Source organism: Anas platyrhynchos, chromosome 1 (assembly GCF_047663525.1).
Source record: "Anas platyrhynchos isolate ZD024472 breed Pekin duck chromosome 1, IASCAAS_PekinDuck_T2T, whole genome shotgun sequence".
Taxonomy (NCBI): Eukaryota; Metazoa; Chordata; class Aves; order Anseriformes; family Anatidae; genus Anas; species Anas platyrhynchos.
In genome coordinates, this window is record NC_092587.1 from 109,588,807 (window position 1) to 109,609,806 (window position 21,000).

Here is a 21,000-nt window from a genome sequence, read left to right on the forward strand (position 1 = left end):
GGCATTACCAAATAATCTCATTTTAAAATAAATGAAAAAGAAAGGAGATAAGGGAAAAACAAGTTTGTCACAGATGAGAACCTGAAGAGTGTTCTTTATAGCATCAGAGAAAAGTAAAAATAACTCATTGTATATACCTTAGTGTTAAAAACATTTTTGTACTCATTGTTTATGAGTTAATTGCATGATTTTTTATTTTGATTGTCTAGACCCCAGTTTCTAAACAAGTGTGCAATCTTTTCTTCAAAAGAAATAAAAAGATACCACTCCTAGATTATTGGAAAAAAGATCCCTGTCTCTTGTTTATTTATTTATTTAGAAAGCACATACAGCAATGCATGGGGAGGGGAAGAGAGATGCAAAACAGGTGAGCATACAAATCCATCTCAGAAGAAATAGTGAGACACTTCCCAGGTGATTAGTAGTACATCAGTCTATGTGAGCATTTAAACTGTTGTACCTCTAGATTAAAAAAAGAAACCACAGAGAATTTCTGAAGAACAAGGTAAATGTCTATATTTCAGAAATCCCACCACAATCAACTTGTAGGCAACAAAGTTTTTGTTCTGTTTTTGTTCCTGATTTTTCCTCCGAGGGGTCTCTCTTGCTCATGCTATGGTTTCTTTCCTCAGTGTCCTCCTCTGGTGACAAGTAAGGATACTTGTGAATGAAGACTTCCCCTTAGTTCTTGACCTTTTCTTTAACTTCTTCTGATGCTTGAGTGAAATGCCAAGCTCCTCCATTATAGCATTGAAAGAAAGACACTGGTGGAACATGAAAATTGCATTAGACACTTTTCACTGAAGACAGAGTTTGACCATACCCTCTGACCAAATTGTGGCTCTTAGAAACAAGGACCTCATTTCTCAAAGACAGGATCAGAAAGCTTCTCTGGTGAGTTCTGCCAGCCTTTAGTAAGTCTCTAATGTATAGTAGGTGAAGTCTATAAGTCAGTTTTCTTGCCTAACTTGACTTTCACTGAAATTAATTTAATTTTGGTTTAACTAAAGCTGATTATGAATGCTTCTGAAATTCTACACAGATGACTGTGATATTTTGGTGGCTTCACATCGTAAAACTTATTCTTTTTTTTTTTTTTTCAGCAGGTAAATCTCCTCCTGACCTTAAAAGCAGAAATAGTTTCTTTTAAAAATCCTTACCCACCCCTAAATTATGAATACTAAAGAAGACAAACAAATATTTCGTTGTGATTTAATTATTTTCTCTTCATGAAATTAATAAGCAATTCCAAAATGCAGCACACTCCACAATACTTCTTCCTCTTTGGAATGAATCTTTTTCAAATATTGTGTATCAGAGAAAGAAGAGAAATTACCACAAGAATGAGGTAGCTGAATAGTTTAGAAAGCAAACAGAAATCTTTTTTTCTTTCCACTATCACAACATTAACAAAAACATTTTGGATAAATGGAAAAATCTGTTAAAATCTATTGCTAGGATAATTACTTGTAACACAAAAAGCACAAAGAATCTTTTAAGTGGAAGTATCTAGCAAGGCAAAAGATTGTTCCATGCAAATATGTATAAATAGATTATTTATACATAAAATGAAGTGATGGTAGCAGTGTGAAACTAAGCTTTAAACACCTTACCTCCACCACGCTAAATAAATCCTCCTACCAGACCCTTTCTAGAACAGTAGGACTGCTCAGTTTTAACACAGCTGGTTAAAACAACAGTTCAACAGTTCTTGTCAACAAATGAGAGCAACAGCACACAGACATGGTTCTTTGCATCAAATACAAATTCCCTTCTACAGTGATACCAATGCAAGGAGAGTTGTGTTCAGTCCTTAACCACTAGTAACTCAATGGTGATCTCAACTATAAAAAAGAAAAAAAAAAGAAAAAAGAAAAAAAAGAAAAAAAGGGGGGGGGGGGGAAGAGAGAGAGAGAAAAGAGTAAAAAATTGATATGTTATTGAAGAGGAGAAAATCCAAGCTTTCTACTAGCCAGCTGAATTCCAGTGGAGTATTTGCAAATGCAAAAGAGACTATGAGGTATGAGGGTAGCCTGGATAAAGGTTAGGTCCCTTGTATAAGGTAGTAAAGGGATGCCTGAGTGGTGAACTCCACACACTGCACTTCTTCCAGTCCAGTAGAAACCCTCTGGGTGGAGTCTGTAACCTCGATTCTGCACATGAGACCAACACATCTGTGCATCAGTGTGTCTGTGGTTTAAATGTATATGATTGTGCAGGTATCATCATGTCCATTTGCGGGATGAGCTGCATACAGACTAATATCCCATAGAGTGAATATCCCATAGAGTGTGACATCAAGAGTTTAATGTTTTCTCTTTGAGATGCTTAATTTTTGCTCATCTGAAGTTCTTAAGTATACGTGAATCAAACTACTATAGATTCATGCCAGACCCAAAATGTAGAAGGAATGGGCTGGGTCACTGTGTTACTTTATATATATGTACATATATATATATATTTCAAATTAATATCTGGTAATAGACAGGACTTTGGTGGTGCAATTATCATTTAAATAGCTCCTTTGGCAATGTAATATAGGAATTTCAGTGTTACTGGATCTAGAGTCAAGTGTCTGCTGCAGCCTCATGCCCTCTGGAAGCAGCAGGTGAATGAAGCAAGTATCATACTAGTACAGAACTATTTGTATATTGCTTCAGGCTTTCTTTAGAGCATAGCACCACTTATTTCCAAACCAATAAAAGTATATGCTCTAACTAGATGATTTAGCATGTATAATTTATCTCTACTGTCTTAGTTTTAACTGAGCTTTCAACATCTAAATTACCAAGTGATTCCAGAAATCCATGGCAAATAATGAAGAAGGGACCATATTAATAATTTGTAGGATTGATCAGACTGATTTTTATTTTTTTCCTGTTGTTCTTACCAACTTGTATGCTGTGTGTGTGCTTCTGCATTGTGCATGCAGGGGTGGTTTCTGCAGAAGAAAGAGTACACTTTGCTGCTTTGTTAATATGCCTATATTTGAATTTTCCAAATGGATTTGTATTATTCAGACTATGTAATGATTACAATGTCTTCTAATTTCACCAAAATAGTCCCATGAAGATCATTTTACCTTTGCACATAGATATTTGAAAAATATAACTGGCATTCTATATACGAAGTTTTTAACTTCTGAGGATATGAATTGTGAGGTGTTCAATTGGTTCTACTTTCAACTCTCCTATGAAATTTTAAAAATCATTTTCCAGATATAAGCCTTTTAATAGAAATATTACGAGAAATAGTTCAATAGTTCAAGTTTATTTTTATGACTAGGTCTGATGTTTAGATTGTGTCTCTAAGAATTGATCTTTTGCCTAAATGTTCATCGGTACCAGCTACACCTAAAACTGTAAAAATATTACTATTCTTGTCTTTCCTGCAAACTGATCATGTTTATTCATCCAACAAGGTATGGAACTAAGTCATTTAAAAATCTGAAAGATTCTGTCTGTTGAGACTCTCTCCTCTCCCGTCCTGACAGTGTAAGTCCCCAGTGGGCCGATCCCACTACCCAAAAGAGAAGTCAAAACACACAAGCTCAACACATGTAAGAATAGGCTCAGCCATCCTACAGAAACAGCAGTTTGGGAGAGGCGAAGGAGGACAGTTTACAGTGACAGCTACCTGAGTCTTACACCTTGTAGATCCTCTTCCTGACTTCATAAAAGCACAAAAGCAGATTTATTTTTACTGTTATATTACACCTAGTTTTGAGGGACTTAAAACACCATTGATTTGAGTTTTGTCAAGCTGAAGCAATGAATTAAAGATAGATTTAAGACCTTGTACTGAACTGTCAAAGGTATTCCAAAGGTTATGGTCATAATTACAAGTCTGATCAACTTTATGAGTATTCCTCTATCTGAAATCCTGCCATCTTTGAATAAACATGCTGGAAGTGGCAAAGAGAGTTAAAAGCCTGGGATACACAGGGCCATCTAAAAGAGCAATCTTAGACAATACTTTGAACTTTCAGGGGTTTGGTTAATCATTCAGAAAGGCAGTTATAACATGAGCTTTCTTTTGAGCCCTGGAAAAATAGCTCAAAATCCTGTTTATCTCCAAACTTGTTCATACAATCAGGAAACCGAACAGATGTTTGAAAACCAGGATTGCACTGAACTCTTCAAGCAGCAGAGAACTGTGATATAGAAAGGGTACAGACTCAGCCAAAATGCCTTAGGAGTGACTTGAAAATCATGGACAAGAAACACCATCTGTAGGGACTCTCAAGACAGCCTTCAGAACAACACCGTGTCTGCTGTACAATTGCAGTAGCCTTTAAAAAGGGGATGATGACATTCTAATTCCATTTAAAAGGGTAATATATTGTTCTTTTAATCTCATATTCAGATAGCCAGACCCAAAGGGTTTCTTTAAAAAGCCCTTTTTTTTTAATTATTTTTTTTTTTTATTTTTATACGTGCTGTTAAATGCACTTTAGAGATCTCTGTGAGAATGAGGGTGAAGTAGGAACAGAGCAATACATTTAACAACAGAGTAATATGTTTAACATTAAGCTTTTTGTCAGCTTGACTTTCTCATTCTAGCAGTGCCAAAATGCTGCAGTACATGGCCCGTGCGGATTAAAGGAAATCTTTTAAAAACAGAATGGGTTTGGGCCTCTTTGTGATTTGAGACTCTTCCTCTTTGCCCTTTGGTCATTTCATCAGGATGTAAAAGCTTGCTGAAGAAGGTCTCAAATCTTTCCTTCCACTCCCATACAGAAGACTGTATTAAGCATCATGATAACTCTAAATTCATTATTTAAAGAATAACATAAATTAAGCTAGAATGACTGAAAAAGTTCTATAGTTAGGCTTTATCAGTCTGCTGCTGCTTATGTTGCAGGGCTTCCACTGGAGACAAAACTTTTCTATAGTTTTTTTAACACCTTGCAAAAAAACAAACAAACACAAACAAACAAAAAATAACTAACCAAACAAACAAAAAAAACAGGGTGCTGTGCTGGAGATCTGAAAACTATGGATATCAAAGGATGTAGCCTAAATTTTATTTTGGGAGAATACCTGACCAGCTCAGACACAGGAAGAACAGGATTTTTCTCCTGCTGTGCCTTCCTCGTCATGAAACACCCATAGCTGGGACGCTGACATATGTCTTCTGCTGAAAGAAAAGTGATTTATTTTTTCCTAGTGCACTGAAGGAAAAATATTGAAAATAGTTTCTCCTAGTGAGTAAACTGCTGTTGCAGCACATTAAGAATCTGTTTGAGTATTCTGTCATTGATGGCTAATTGCATGAGGAGATCACTAAATGAAGGATTTTGAACTGTCAGAGTCCATTGAACAGTGACTTTCAGAACAATGTCACAATAATCCATGGATTATTTTAACTGTTTCTCAGTTACATAAACTGCACATCAGTTTCATGTTTACAAGAAAAAAAATAATCAGTAAAGCTTCTTGCTGATATCAGAAACTGTCCTATGCAAACATGGCTGCTCAGTGAAGGCACAGCTGGCCACAGTTGTGTTTGGAGGTGGGGTTACAGCCTGCAAATGGATGGGCCAAGGTTGATGTTTGAAGAGGAGAGAGTATTTATAGACCTAACAACTTCACAAAAAATTATTTTTTGCAAGAACCTAGATAGGGATTTTTTTCCTTCTCCCCCTTCTCCCCCTTTGTTCCAAAAAAGCTAAAGATTTGAAGCTTCAAAGCTTTGATCCAAGAGAGATGGAACAAGGACATGAAACCATGGCAGTACTTTGAGGAAATATCAATCCAGATGTGTAAAGCGTTATTGGTGTGCTTGTTCTAGCTCCGCGGTGCAGGCACATTACTAATCCACCCTGATCCTAGCTCTCTGAAACGGTGATCATACAGCACACTGCCTTTGTTCCTCTCATTCTTCTCCTTTCTCATCCTTTCTCCCCCCTACCCCCTCCCCCATCTTTGTCTAATTGGATTGCAGACTGTGTGATGATGACAGCAACTGGCACTAAATAAAGGTAGGCGTATTGAGCTCAGTCAAATCAACCTGGCAATGGACTGGGACTTGTTTATTCATGACCTCTTTGCTTTCAAATGTTGGTGGATTCTATGTGTCAAAGCTTATGCCTTTTCTTTTCTTTTCTTTTCTTTTCTTTTCTTTTCTTTTCTTTTCTTTTCTTTTCTTTTCTTTTCTTTTTTCTTTTCTTTTCTTTTCTTTTCTTTTTTCTTTTCTTTTCTTTTCTTTTCTTTTCTTTTCTTTTCTTTTCTTTTCTTTTCTTTTCTTTTCTTTTCTTTTCTTTTCTTTTCTTTTCTTTTCAAGACATTATTTTGAATATTCTGGGAACTCTGAGTAAAATGCAACAATAGCAAAATAAAAATTACTATAAACCAATGTAAGGGTATATGTTTATAGCCATTTTTCTCCCCAAATATCTCTGGTTTAAGCTTTCCTGGTACTGCAGTGCCAGAGCTGATGGAGTCTGCTGTGGCTCATCCATCGCAGGCAGAGCTGTTAACTCAATGCTGACACACCTGGGAGAGGACCTAGTCTGACCATTGGGTCCTGGGAGCAGTTGCAAGGTTGCAAATAAGGAAGATGCAATGGTAACAATCTGCGTCTGTAAATGGAGTACTGTTTTGTGGCTAGATTTCAAAGTTTAACAGCTGTAGACGCTGAGTTTTTTAAGGCTTCAGCACTTCTCAAAACCTATTACATCTCTGCCCACAGGTGCCATGCACTTCACAGGAGATGCCACGGACTACGGCTCCATTGAACCTCACTGTTAACCTGAAGGCATCTAACTCCTTCTAGAGCCATGGCAAACCTTGCAAAAGCTGTATTTACAAGTGTAGATTTATTAGTTCTCAGGTGGCATGCCTCCTCTTCACCATCTCAACTGCTGGTGTAACTAAGGAGCTAAGGAGCAGGTCAGGCTTTTTAATAACTTTGTGGTAGGTAGATATGAAGCCCTATTTGGGAAAGGAGGAGTTGCTTTTTAGTCCCCACCAGCAAGCTGAAGTCTGTGAGGTTGCCTGTGGGGACACCTAAATGGGGAAAATGATCACTTTTACTAACAATGTGACTATTTCCTTGACAGATGTGAAAATATTTACCCAAAAAGTGACAGAAAGTTTCAGTATTCTGCATTCATCTAAACAGTGATTAGAAAAATAGTGGAAACTGCAACAGTGAGGATTTTTTGTGCAGAACAGTGATGAAAATAAGCCCATTAGTAATTTTCCTTTCTGAGAGTTCAGAGAAACTGGTTTAAATTGGTTTTGAGCTTCTTCAACTGGGAAACTGCAGACAAGAGTGAATTTTTTATTTTTTAAATAAGGGATAAGGAAGATCTAATTCAGGTCTTCAGTTCTAGGAAGGTTCATTTTATGAAGACACGAAGTTTTCAAAGCTCTGTTCAAACAAGTTAAAATTCCAGATTGAGCAAGACAAATTCTTGCAGCATCTGGAATGAAACGTGAATACCCATGTACACAGATGAACAGTGGCAGAGAAGAGGTGGCATAGCCTAGCCATGAGCAACTTCATCAAAAACAAACAAACAAACAAACAAAACGAAACAAACAAACAAACAAAAAAAAAACCCACAACACAAAACTTGAGCCTACTGCCACTATAAATAATGCTGACTAAAAATTGTAAAATGAATGGAAGAAAAACACAGGTCGCACTGTCTTTTCTCAGGTGCAGCCAGGTGCAAGATTCAAGAGGAGAGCAGAGCTTTGCTGGAGCACTTTGGTGATTGATCATGAAGGCATCCACTCAAACAAGTTTTCTAATTGCAGCAGAGCCCAGAAATGGCCCCTCAATAAAACAGATCGTTAAATTGTTTGATGAGGAGGAACTGCAGTGTGCAAGAAATCATAAAGTAGGTGTGAGGGGTAGAAAATGAATTCATGAAACTAGAGGTAAGCCAAGATATAATGAAATTCAGATAAAAGGTAATTGAGTTTTGAAAATGTGGTTGTTTGCCATGGTTCATGACATCCTATGAGCTGGCATTTCTATATATTTTGTGTATCTCTCCCAAATTGTTGTCATATGTTTTTCTGTGGCAACAACAGATCCAGTTTCCAGCAGATCTCCTCCTGCTGGGACAGTCCCCAGACAAGTGGAGGACTGAAGGAAATCAAATTGATGTCCTTCCAGGATATAGAAAACGTCCAGTACCAGCTTCCTATAAAACAGATTCCTTTTCTTTTTCAATATGCAAAACAATGCCAAGGCAAGACAGTTGAACATAAATTGATATCATGATTTTTACTGGCAGTTATGTCATAAAGGACTTCCCTATGTCACAAAGCCTTACAACAATGAACATCATGAATGGCTCAGGCCAAGTCAACAGTTATGCTATGAAAGGTATATGCTGGGAGTGCCTGAGGGTGCTTTTGCTGAATATGTTCTTAAATGTTAATGGTTACATGGCATAAAATTTAACTGAATGATATGATCTTGTGCTATGATAGTTACTAAGAGGTTTTGTCTAATGAATTTTAAATGGATGAATTAAAATTCATTAAATATTGACACCAGAAGAAATATATGTCAACTAAAAATCTCTGGGTGTTTAAAATAGGGGTTTAGGAAGTCAATGGAGCCCGCAGGTTGTTTTCTGAGGTTTATAGAGAAGTGTCTGTCCCACTTGCTGAATGTTTCAGCACAGACCAAGGAAAACATTTCTCCGTGCTTTCAGTAATGAGACTGTCATGAGTTTACTCAAGTTCTGTTGAAAATGAAAGAGAGGTAAATAATTTTTCTTACCTGAAAAAGGTGAATTACCCCATGAAATGACAAGATGACAATTGTCATATTTCTTAGAAACTACTACAGTCTGTTGCTCTCACCCTTCTTGTAGGTGTAATTATTTTCTGTGATATGCATTTAAACTGCCCAAATTTCCAGGACTTTGACAATTTGCATTAGATAAGCTTATCTCCTGCTGAAGTGAGAGGCACTTTGAAGACATTAACTACATGTTGGTGAGTACAACCTTTGTCATTATGTGCACTGTTAAGGTTTAATGTTTTCATTGGACACACCTTTTTTCTTTCCTGACTATACAGTGTGAATTGAGGGCTGAGTTCGAATCCCTCGCTCCTCTCGGATTAACTTGCCACAGTCTAACTCCGTAGATAAGGTGGTGCCAGAGGTGGAGTTGGACGGATGGGTTTGCTTACACTGTAGTCCATAAAAGAAACAAAAGGCCTTGCATGCAAGAAAAAAAAAATGGAGAAAATGAATAAATGAAAGAAGTAAAATTAAAAATAGACATGAAAATGAGATTCAAAACTGTTTAAATCAAAAGAGATTATATTTATGGAAACAGAAAAGTCATAGACTGTACACAACTCATGCTGTGGATTAGCTTAGTGATAACATACAACGTATAGAATTTTCCATCTAAGCTTCTTATATCACCAGAATAAAAATAAAACAAAGTGAGAGAAATCAAAAAGTAACACTAAAATTCACAGTATTCTCCTCCTGTTCCCCAGAATAAATCTGTGAAAGTCGTATATGATGTTATGTTAACTCATTCAAAGGTTTTAGTTATTGTCATCAGTGACACATTGCTATGAAACAGTAGTAGAGTTCCACAATGTATAGAAGTTGTGCATGTACACATGTATCCATGAACATTTAGTTATTCACCCAACAAATTGCTAAGTAAATTAACAGTCCAGCATGATGTAAAGCTTTAGGTCTATTTTGATTATGACTTCAGGTATACCTTTTCCAGGAGCCTTTTCCAGATTCCTCAAGATTTTCTAAAATATTCTGCACCATATTAGTACTTAGATATTTTTACTGCAATAGTTCTCCAAAACTTATTTCAATAATAAAAAAGCTCCCTAATCTTGAATCAAACCAGGATCTCAATATATTCTTTACACATTTTGTGGTAAAACTAGCGTTATTGTGCTAATCAGAAAGCTACAATATGGGCAAAAAGCATCCATCACTTCTGTCTGATTTACTTAAAAACTTGATTACTAAGGTCTGAAGAATTTCCCCACATGAGCTCCACCTGTTGTTCATTACATGGTGACATTGCCTTTAATGAGGGCTTGCTCAGGTGCACACAGAGAAGTCTACACAGTCAGGAGTTGCCTTCTTCTGCAGCATACTATGAAATCCAAGTCCACTGACACTGGAATTAGGTCCCACGGATTGGACCCTCAGTAACACTAAGTGTCAGCTAGGAAATGAAGATGCCTGGGTAGGATTCAGCTCACTTCTTTCCAGCTGTCTGAACAGCAGGCATGTAGATTTAGCTTCATGTGACCCCGCAGCAGCAGCAAGGAGATAGAGGCATGGCTGCACAGTGCTTCATTCCATCCAGAACCTGATGTCTGCAAATGAGGCACTGTCCTCTCAAGGTCCTTAGCCCTGGCTGCTTGCTGTGACTCCGCTGTCAACCCCTCTTGTGGCCCAGCATCAAAACAATGTAAACCACATCTCTGAGACTGATTTCAAAATGTTCTCTGTCCCCTCCCACTCATCCCTGCTGCCTTTGTTAAAGTTACTTTTCTTGACAGTCGTTTCTGGCTTTTATATTATCACCCTTGTAGGACTACACCTTGGATGGACAGGATGAACTGCCCACTGAAAAGGTCGTGCCTTTCCCATCTAAATGGAAACTGAGCTTAAACAACTCATTTAGAAGTAGAAGCCTGATATTTGGAAACTTGAAGTTAGGGGATATGAACCCACCTCTTGGTGATGGGCACAGGGGCCACCAAGCCGGCAGTGCAATGATATCCCTATGATATATCCTGTAGAAGTGAGCGGGATTTGAACAGCTTTATCAGCTAAGCTGAACAGGACTAAAATAGGGTTTAGGACACTGCTAGCAACAGACCAGGACCAGGGAAGGCAGCCAGAGGGAAAGGATTAGCAGAATAGACTGTGAGTGACTGCCCATGTCTTGTTTCTTTTACGTTGTTTGGAGTCTCAGAAAATGGGTGTTTGCATATTATTTTAATGATTGATTCTGTTTCTCAAAGTGCTATGATATTCAAAGCACAATTTATATACAACAATTTCTTTGTTTTCCCTCTGACCTTTCAAATTGCTTGTTACACTTCAGTGGAGCTATATCCACATTTTATTTGGCTCCATAATCTTACCTTATTGTGGCGTTCATCACCTTTCAGCAGGTTTTCCTGCTTTGAAGTGTATGCACAGAGTGTGTAAACCTCTGGCTGTGAAAGAAATGCTTTCTAGAGCAAGAAGAAAATTACACTGGGGATTTGGAAGTGCATTCCTGTTGTTACTCAAAGGGCTGATGCTAATGCCAAAAAATAAAAAATAAATAAATAAATAAACCCACTTGCATTTATTCCTTTCCAAAATAATTTATACTTGAAATCTTAAAGATCATGCAGAAACTGTTTGATAAATTAATTGCTCTTGTTCTACATTGCCATACTAAGCAGCACTAATTGGACTGTGGATGAGGTACTTCCCTATTCTTAATAATAAATTAGTTGTCTTCAGTGCTAGAAACACATGGTGAGAGTCCAGCAATACAAAATCTGCACTCCAGCAAAGAGACTCATAATGCAGTCACCTCCATATCTACAAACCCCAGCCTCACAGACACATAAGCAAACTGGAAATGGACAACTTACCTGCTCAATATCACTGTTTTTCCTTGATTTATATATAAATTCACCAATGGCTACGAACACTGAAAGAACAAGCCCTGCGGCGAGCACTATGAAGATGCCCCCAATATTCTCCACCCCGAGAGCACTGGCTTCTTTGCTGTCCTCCTCGGGGCAGCCATTGCCTCGCCACCACTTTTCCTTCATCATGTGGAGCTTCCCCTCCTCCTGGAGCTGGAGGATGGCAATGGTGATCTTGTCCCTGTAAGGAGACCCTGCAAGGTAAGAGCAAGACCCGTCAGTGCTGGTTGCAGCAAAGGGAGGAAGGCAGGGAGGAAGCATGTTGCTGTTATCTATTTGCAGCAAAACAGCTTCCTTATCACAAGACTGATTATTCCAGCTAGAAGGTCTTGGTTTCTCTTCAGCTGGAAGGGGAAAGAGAACTATGTGTTGGTATCTGCCCCGGGGACTGGAAAACAGAAGGCTCCTTTGGTGTGGTTGTTTGTTTGGGAATTCATGATAATTTCTAGGGTCTCCTGCTGAGGTTTATTCAAGTCTTGGCAGTGGGTTTTCTTGCTAAATAATCCCTCTATATCATGTTTGAATATTGCTTTGAGCATCCTTTGAGACTTTCCACTTTGCATCTCTTCTATTTACTTCAACATCTGTTTATTTTTCCTACTGCATGTAAAATGAGTAGCTGTCTAAGAAAACCCACAGTCAGTCAAATATATTCTCTTCTCATTTATACCTGCATATGCCCACAACTCCACTTCAACCTATAAGAACACAAACTGGCTGGGTCTTTTATTTCCGTGACTTGCAACAATATTGGCATTGCAAGCTGAAAATAGCAACTATTTAATGCTTTTTATTTTCAGGCCAACAGCTTGCTAAATGATGCATCTTCAGGCTCAACAGCATTAATGTCTCTGTACAGTATCTGGCAAATGGCAGGGTCACATTGGGCAGTTCAATCTGTTTAGGTTTGCTTCTCATGCACTGTTCCGGCTGTCCAGCTTCCAAAATCTCTGTTGCCTGTGATTCATTTCAGCCAGAAGCTCTTTCAGATGCACAAGTCTGTAGCCCCAAAGGGGGGAAAAAGGGAGAGATTTTCCCCTCAACCTGATTTTGCAGCAGAGCATAGTTAAGGGGAAATTGCTACCAATTAACTTTTTCTGTGCTGCCAGTCACTGAAGTTATCAACAATAATAGCAGCAATCCTTTATTAATTATAATAGATAAGCAAAAGTTGGTTTTGGCATTGTGAGGAAGACTGTTGTTTATGTATATTATGACAGCAAGCAGGAGAGGGTTACAAGAAAGGCAGTTGGTTCTAAAGATATATTATCTATCTATCTATCTACCTATCTATATCTTGGGTACATATATATATGCATTCAACCCCTGCCATGCTGTATTCACTGAAATTGCGATGTTTTAGTGTCTGGGCTGAAATACAGCCAATGCGGCCAATCTCTCATCCATGTACCTAACTGCAATTCATTCTTTCCTCTCCTTTAGCACATTAGTAAGACTACTCCTTGTAGCTGGAATTTCACAAGTAGTCAAATTTAAGTGCAAATTGAAGCAGTTGCAATTCTTGATCCGATCAACAAACTTTAAGGCAGAAGGCGCGCCAGGATTTCAGTGGTAGCAGGGTGGAAGTAGATGTGGACATTTGTGGAAAGTGTGGAAAATCTCATGAGGCACCACTTTTGTGTCTTCATGCATCTAAACGGCCTTGGAAATTTGGGCTTAGCTTCACCTTTCCTACACTGTTGTGCAGGACACTATTAACAATAATTGTACCATGAATACAAGCCTCTGTCTCTCTTTCCATTTCCCCTAGCCTGCAGCACTGTCTGAGGAGAGTCAGTGTGAAAAACATGGCAGCTCCTCAGTTGTTGCGCCAACACTCAGCTATTTTTCAGTGTATCCTACTGCCAACAATAGGACATGCTGTGACCACAGATGCCAAGAGACATGTGTCAGATTATACAAAGTCCATCTGGGAAGCCAGCACTCAGCAGCCACTGCTTTGGGTAGCCAGCTTTGAAAGGAAAATATACTGGCTGTAAGAATGGATGACTTCTATGCATGCCATTAAAGGACCAAAAATAAGCACAACAGAAAACGAAACAGAAACACCTTCAAAAATGTTTTTAACACAGAGAGGTGAATTATTACTATGGAAAACAGGAACGCCTCCCAGAAGGAAAAGCAGAATTGTTTCTGCCTTAGGAGTGGTTTGTCGCCCTGACGGCTGGAGTTTGTTATATTGTAGGACTCATCTATTTTCCTTCGACTGAAAGGACAGAGCTGTTAGGCAAAGTGAAGCATCCTAAGTCACGGCACAGGATTTGTGGGGATGTTCATTCTTCCTTGTGATGTTTTTGTTGCCAGCGGGATTATCACAATTCATCTTGAGGGTAACAGGTACATCTATATTTCTATGCGTGCTTTTAAAGTTTGTCAAGTATGCCTGAAGTGCTGGATTGGTGGTGTTTTATCGGTGAGCACTAAAACTGCACACAAATCCATCTCAACACTTCTTTGAATATTCAGCACATCATTTATGGCCATTGAGCTATTAACAACCTACCTCACAGGCCAGGAAATACATCCATCTACTTCCTTAGCAGTCTCCCAAGTAACTGGTAATAGCTTTAGTGTTAGAATTACTTGCATCAGCACTGGCAGTGATGCTGGAAGTAATACCTGTCCTGATACCTATAACAGCATTGGTTTCTTCAGACAGATTCCTCCCAGGGTGACATTTTGCACAGCTTTTGCCTAGAGGTGCCTCTGTTACAGCCATGCTTCTAGGCTGCAGCAAGCTTACCATCAACTATCACTGCTGATTTTTCATTGGTAATGTTCTTTGCCAAGGATCTAAAGAAAACCCTCCTCCCTGTGACCCATGTGCTCAGTAATAAATATAAATGGAGGTTTTTGTTGCTACACCTGAATCCTGATCATCCTACCTCAGCAAAATGGAGAAGGAAGACAGAATATATATATATATATATACATACGTTTATTTATTTATTTTTACTTGCAGAGGTTGCTGTGATTAAAGAGGTGAAATTTCCTGTGCATTCATGGATTAATTGTTTCCTTGGGAACCAAGTGTTGATAGTATTCAGCTCATTCACTAGAAATTTTAGAGTGTAAGGTGTACTTTGGCTGCTGCAAACCATAGCCACATGGTTGTATATTCTCCTGAAGGAACAAATGCAGATTCAGATTTGCTGAAACTTTGGTGTTGAGGATCAAAGACAAGTCTTGTTTTCCATACAGATTCTGCAGTGCAATACTTTTGAATGCTATGAGAGTATAACAGAGGCTTTGGGGTCTATGTGAATAGTAGAAAGGTCTCCACAGCTTCATTAGTCTTTATTTGTCTGTCTTTAACTTTTTAAAATTTTAAAATGCCTGATGATACTGCATCATTCCAAAGTGCTTGTAGGTATCTATTGCCCTGATTTTTTTCTGTTTTTTCTTAAGAAAGAAATCAAGGCACATTTATCATACAAGAAACATCTTATAAATATATTTCACAGCTGTATTTCCAATGGATGCACTTTCTCTGAGGATTACCATCTGTTCCAATTATTCTGTCATTGTTCTTGGTTTAAAGTATGGCAGCTTTATATCTGCAATGAAACTCTTGCCATGCATTTGTCTTTATTTGGAGATATTTTAGCTTTTGTACTATTTTCCTCAGGGAGAAAGGCTGTTCTCACACAGACAGTGTGGAAGAATATAGTTAAAATATTATCTGTATGATAATCTGAGGTGCCCAGCAACATAAAGAAACACATGTCAAAGTGCAGTGGTGTTTTTCCTCTCTTATTTATATCTGATCTGCCAAGCAACTGATGGACCAAATACTTTACCTGTTATACCTGTATAACATAGTTAATTCCCCCGAAGCCAATAGAATTGCATAGCTATTAGCAGAGTGTGACATGGTAAATGTATATATGAACAGTCTGGAGAGGTATATCATACAAGAAGAAGATCTGTCTGCATAGTACCATTACTCACATGAACCCAGAGTAAAATAAAAACAAAAACAATCAAAATTAAAAAAACACATACACAAAACCCAAAAACCTGACACTTTCTAATTCTCTATGATTAGAAAAATATTGAAAAGGACACTGGATATGTTAGAAAAGGTCTGCTGGAAAGAGTTCCCAGAGACTGAAAATCTCTGCTTAGCTTGAAACCCTGAAGTCCCTGATGCAGATGCAGAACCTTTCAATTGCTTTTCATTGTACTCATGCACTGAGTCACAAAATGGAATAAAAATCAGTCTCCTATCATGTAGCTTTCTTGCAGATGTGTATGTTGGATGTAACATTTATTCTGCCCACTACTACTTTCACAGAGACACTACCTGACTCCTCCAAGTAAGCTGAAATTCAGTAGAACAACTTGGACATCGAGCAGCACAGGAACACCCTGTTTGTTCCACGTGGGATGCTCCAGAAGGCAAGCAGGCTACTTAATTTTGCTCTGCAGATGTAGCCTGCACTACTACATCTATGTTCTCTCCTGCCTGTAGAGTCTGCTTGCAGGTGAGTGGAGCCAAGAGGTGGTCTTTTGCTTTAAAGGAAGCTCCCGGGGTCTCTTTTGCTGAGAAAATTATCTAAGGCACTAGGGCATCATTCAGATGGCTATCAATGCATCTGAATAGGACATTCCTGGGTGTGCTCTACAGCACCTGTGCTGGAAAGCATCTTACCGATAGGGGTTCCCACACCGTAGCCTTTGGAGTCGATAAGCCCCCCAATCTGGGTGAGGTTGCAGTTCCTCTGGGTCACATACTCGATGCTGGTTGACTCCATCAGCAGTGCGTAGTCCGTTGTGAGCACACGCTGGATCCCCTCATCATTGTTCTTCACCAGCGCTGTCTGCTGCCTGCTGCTCATGAACGCCCACATCTTCTCATACGTGGATATCTTGGATTTCTAAGGAGGGAAAACGAGGACGTAGAATCATACCAGCACCCAAATTACACTTGTAAAATTTTCCTCTGCCTTTGGTTGTGAATGATGCCAATAGCATATCTTGAATGAAAGGGAATTTGTAGAACGGTTTTCCTTCCCACAGCCTTTTTCTCTTGCTGTGTTTTATGCTGAGAAATCTTTTTTTTTTTTTTTTTTTTTTTTTTTCTTCCTTTGCAGTGCCAGGAACTTCATTACTGGCACAACTGTGAAGTGCTTTGAAGTTTTTTGGGCTAATGCTGTTACATGGATTACAGCAAATGACTACACATAGCCCAGCTAAATTAATGCAGCTGGATACTGTTGCACTCAGAAGCAGCGTTTCTGCCTGTCAGGGCAAATGCACTGTTCCAAAAGCCTGATGATGAATAAAGTACTGGCTCTTTTGTATTGATATCATTTGCTTAGAAATCATGTACTTCAAGGATAAAGCTTGAGAAACAAACCCAAAGTGACTTCTGAGTAAACTTCTGCTTTCAGCTTCTCATTGCAATCAGACTTAAGGTCCTAATCCTTCTCCCACTGAAGTTTAGGGAGATTTTTTGCCACTGGCCTCAGAAGGAGCGTGCACGTGGCCTGTGTCAATACCCAGCTGCAGAGGGAAGAGGGAGGCCAGCAGCCCCAGCCACCTACACGCAGTGCTGGGCATCCCTTCCCCCACTCCTCTCCCTGTGCTGCAGGGAAGGGCTGTTGGAGGGGGTGGAAAGACAAACTGAACCTGCTTAGGGACTTCTCAGGGGCACTGTGCCTGCTGCCCTCAAGATGTGCTACTTACAACCCCAAAACCTTCAAGCTAGTGCTAACACGATTAAGCCTCCCTCTTCCCCTGTGTGCTGTCCAAAACCGCTGAGCACACAATGCCACTTTTGGATGAAATAGCACGTTAGGCCTACGGGCAGTTGGACCATCAGATAGTTTGTCTCAAGATGGCATAGCCAACTGTTGCTGAACTATGCTGTGCCACAACCTAGCACAAGCCAGCCACCCACAAAACAGCTTTGGGATGTACATACAAGTCCCTACACACTTATACTCTCCCACTTCTAGGGCAGAATATCCTTCCCCTCCTTCACGGGCCCTATATCTGGTTTGTAGCCATCAGAGCTGATTTTAGGCTCACTGTGTGGAGACCCTAAGTGCTCATTACACACAGGTGTCTAGGGGATTCCTGTGAGAAGCTGATTTTCTGGTTCTCTGAGCTTTAAATGTTAACTTGCTTTTCCTGTGAATTCAATACCTGTGAATTTCACCTAAATTTCACCCAAGTTTGTTAAGCCACTGGATACCACTAAACTTTGAATATAGTTAAGTGGCTCTTTACAAGAAGAAGCCATTTGTACTGCTCAGCTGGGAACACTTTTTGAAATTGATGATACATTTATGCAGTAGATTGAATCCAATGTTGAATTTACTGGAAAGATGTATTCCTTATTCAGATGAGTTTGAAAGAAAGATCTCAGCTTCTCAACTTACCAACTTGCATTTTTATTTTTTTTCAGGATATATCATATGCTGTACTCTGGCCTTTGGATTCTCATTGATTTCAATGGAAACATGCCTGCATATCAGCAGGTAGGAGCTGGCAAGACTTGCAATGTCAGATTAAGATCTATTATCACAGAGGGGCAAGAAAGCAATGGAAGATATATAGATGTGTTGGAAACAGAGCAGGACAACACTCTGGAGAAATATGTTCTTGTCATGATTTGCAGGTGTGAAACATCTTGCCTCCATTTAGATTTTGACTAAATTTGGACATTCACACACATGGAGAATGCTGTCTGAGCTCTCACTGCTTTGTCTGCCTGGAGCCCCATCACCTCACCAGGGTGCTCCTTAGTTCTCCATGCCCTGTTTTCAGGGTACTTTCCTCTGCTACAGTCAGGTTTGTCAGACCAGTGGCTCCAAGATTTGCACACAGGGAGGAAGCTGACTCCAGGGCTCCTTCAAAGCCAGGACTCTTGTCTTCCAGAAGTAACTTCAGATGGTTTTGTTTTCATTCCTACTACTACCTGGTTAGAAGGCATAGCCACTGCAGAAACTTTCTTGAAATTTTAGCCACTCTAGAAAGAAGTTGTCTGGAGAGACTATTCACAACAGTGTAAGGCATCTAGAATTAGTGGAAAACCACAACTGTTTGTATCTGCATTATAAGCAAGACTAAATAAAAAGAGCCATGTGAATTGGCATAAACACAAGCTGAGTTTTCAGAAAGGCCATGGAAATACTTTTCTTTTCTCACATGGTTGCTAACCTGCATCCCATCCAATAAACACCTTGTGTAAAGCCACACTGCGGGGGCTTGCCTCTGCTACTTGAAGCAGAAAGTCTTAGACCAAAGTTCTTTAGAGTTTACTTTGTGCCTGGATCACTTGATGCTTTCAGAAAACCCTTTTCTGTGTGTGTCACGTGCAGACTTGAAAATCAGCCCCACCTGATCATGTACCACATGTCAGGCACTGTGTCCTTTCTTCTGTGGTGAGGCACTGACAGCATGTATTGTTTTTCCTTTAAAAAAAAGTGTTGTTCTGAGGGGGTCTGTTGTTTCCCTTGGCATGCCTTAAGTACTAGGTGAAGCTCCGGGATGAGTCAAGACTTGGAATATAGGAAGCACTCCAATTCTATGGGACATCTTTGCTGCCATTAACCTGGTGTCACTGCTTCTTCTTTCCCTTTCCATTTCCCTTTCCCACAGAAACCCTTACTCCTGCCATTTCCTCATTCTGAATATTGGGATTTATATCTTCCCAGGTCACTCGCTGCAGTGTGTGTGTGCTTGCTCAGCTCCAGAAGTATGTGCATTATTTTACAAAGCAAGTGAGGCAAAGTCATGCCCTCGCAGGGCACATAGTCTTCCTGTTGCATACCTAAGTATTTCTTGCATTTATTGTACAAATATCCACACTGTGATATTTTTGAAGTTTTGGCCAGTGTAAGGAAATCATAATATTTTGAGGGTCTTGAAAGGCTTCTGTAATAAAAATAACAATGTTTTTATATAGCACCGTGTGTTTACAAGTGTGTCACTGGTTTACAAGTGTGTTAAACTGTATTTTCCATGCATCTTTCACTATGTCACCTTCATTTTGCTAGCTTATCCATCTCCATTCTGTAAAAAAAAACTAGTGTCCTTTCACTTGTGTTTGCGTACACACATATTTCAGGCACAAATAAGTTAGCATGCATTGTCTATAAATATTTAATCACCTTGTCTGAAATGTTATTAAATTTAAGAGGTTTGCATTCTTTTAAGCCTACAAATTTTACTCATAAGGATTAATTGTGAAATAAAAACAAAACCAACCAACCAACAACAAAAAAAACCCACGACAGTGTAGAACTGGAAAAAGCTCTAGAAATTTGTTTTGAACTTCTTGTAATGAAATTACAATTTATTTCCACTGAAAGATCATGGAAGCAACAGGTTTTGAAGATTTCTCACTCTGGTGCTGAATCTGACTTCAGAATAGCAATGATGTTGGGTGTCTTTGGGCAGTGAGGAGCTCTTAGACCAAGGGAATGTCCTAGAGCACTCCTCAGGCTGCTTCCTGCTGCCTTGCATTCTTTACTGGGGTTTTGTCCTTGCCTTATGTATTTTCCAGGAATATCTCAAGATGGGTTTCCCAGCATTTCTTAACAGAAATGTCAGCTCATCCTTTCAAGAACCGACTCTAATGAGGCTCTGAAAAGTACTGTATTTTGTGCATTTCTTTCAGAACAGAACATTTCTGCTCAGCACAGAGAGCCATTAGAGGAGGAGTTCACCCCTGACAGCTCCATCAGGGATAGCCTACCATCAGCTCTACTACATAATTGAAATGACCTTGGTGAACACTGCTAGTTTTGAGAGATGACCCAAATACTGTAGCCAAGATCCCTTTTATGCATGTGGAAATACTCACTTTTCCTCACGTGGAAACATGAGGGGGTGCAGTTAAAGCAAGGCAGGGAGATACAGGCAGGAACACCAGGGGAGAAGGCTCTCAGCTCAGGGGCTGAGGCTTCTCATGCAGACGTGAGTGTTATTTTGTCCCACATGTTTCTTCACCGGGGTGTCTCATCCTCAAAGGTACCACATATTTGACTGTCTATAAACATCACTATGAGATGTTACAGTGAAAAACATTATACCAATTCAGTCAGTGCTTAACTTCCCTGCTGAGACTACCGATGAAGCTGCTAATTAATTCTAATTGTCACAGGATTTTTGTGCATATATCCTATATTTATAGCTTGTTGGCTTTTACGTTGACATTTTATGAGATTAACCCATTTTGTATGTAATTAATACTCATAGTGAGAAAAAAAAAAAAAAGAAAGAAAAGAAAAAGCATTTATCTATAAAGCAATTAGCCACAGAAAATGACCTTTTACTCACGATGTGT

At 39.2% G+C, this 21,000-nt stretch overlaps 1 protein-coding gene and 1 long non-coding RNA gene across 5 annotated transcripts in view; one reads left to right on the plus strand and one right to left on the minus strand.

Moving 5' to 3' along the window:
* Positions 1-289: 289 nt before the first annotated feature.
* Positions 290-21,000, minus strand: part of GRIK1 (glutamate ionotropic receptor kainate type subunit 1) — a 167,123-nt gene continuing 146,412 nt past the window's right edge. For 2 of the 4 annotated variants that reach the window (XM_027449231.3, XM_072026255.1), the window contains 4 exons: positions 16,354-16,579; positions 11,622-11,872; positions 9,027-9,192; positions 628-764 (listed from right to left, as the gene is read on the minus strand). In XM_027449231.3, coding sequence (XP_027305032.1) covers positions 9,043-9,192; positions 11,622-11,872; positions 16,354-16,579 — 627 coding nt within the window. In that variant the 3' untranslated portion in view covers positions 628-764; positions 9,027-9,042. Of the gene's footprint in view, positions 765-9,026; positions 9,193-11,621; positions 11,873-16,353; positions 16,580-21,000 lie in introns of all 4 variants that reach the window. The other 2 variants (XM_027449230.3, XM_027449232.3) reach the window with 1 other exon arrangement.
* Positions 8,594-19,759, plus strand: LOC113842344 (uncharacterized). Its single transcript, XR_003494714.3, has 3 exons — positions 8,594-8,966; positions 15,997-16,186; positions 18,115-19,759. It is a non-coding gene; the product is annotated as an uncharacterized lncRNA (long non-coding RNA).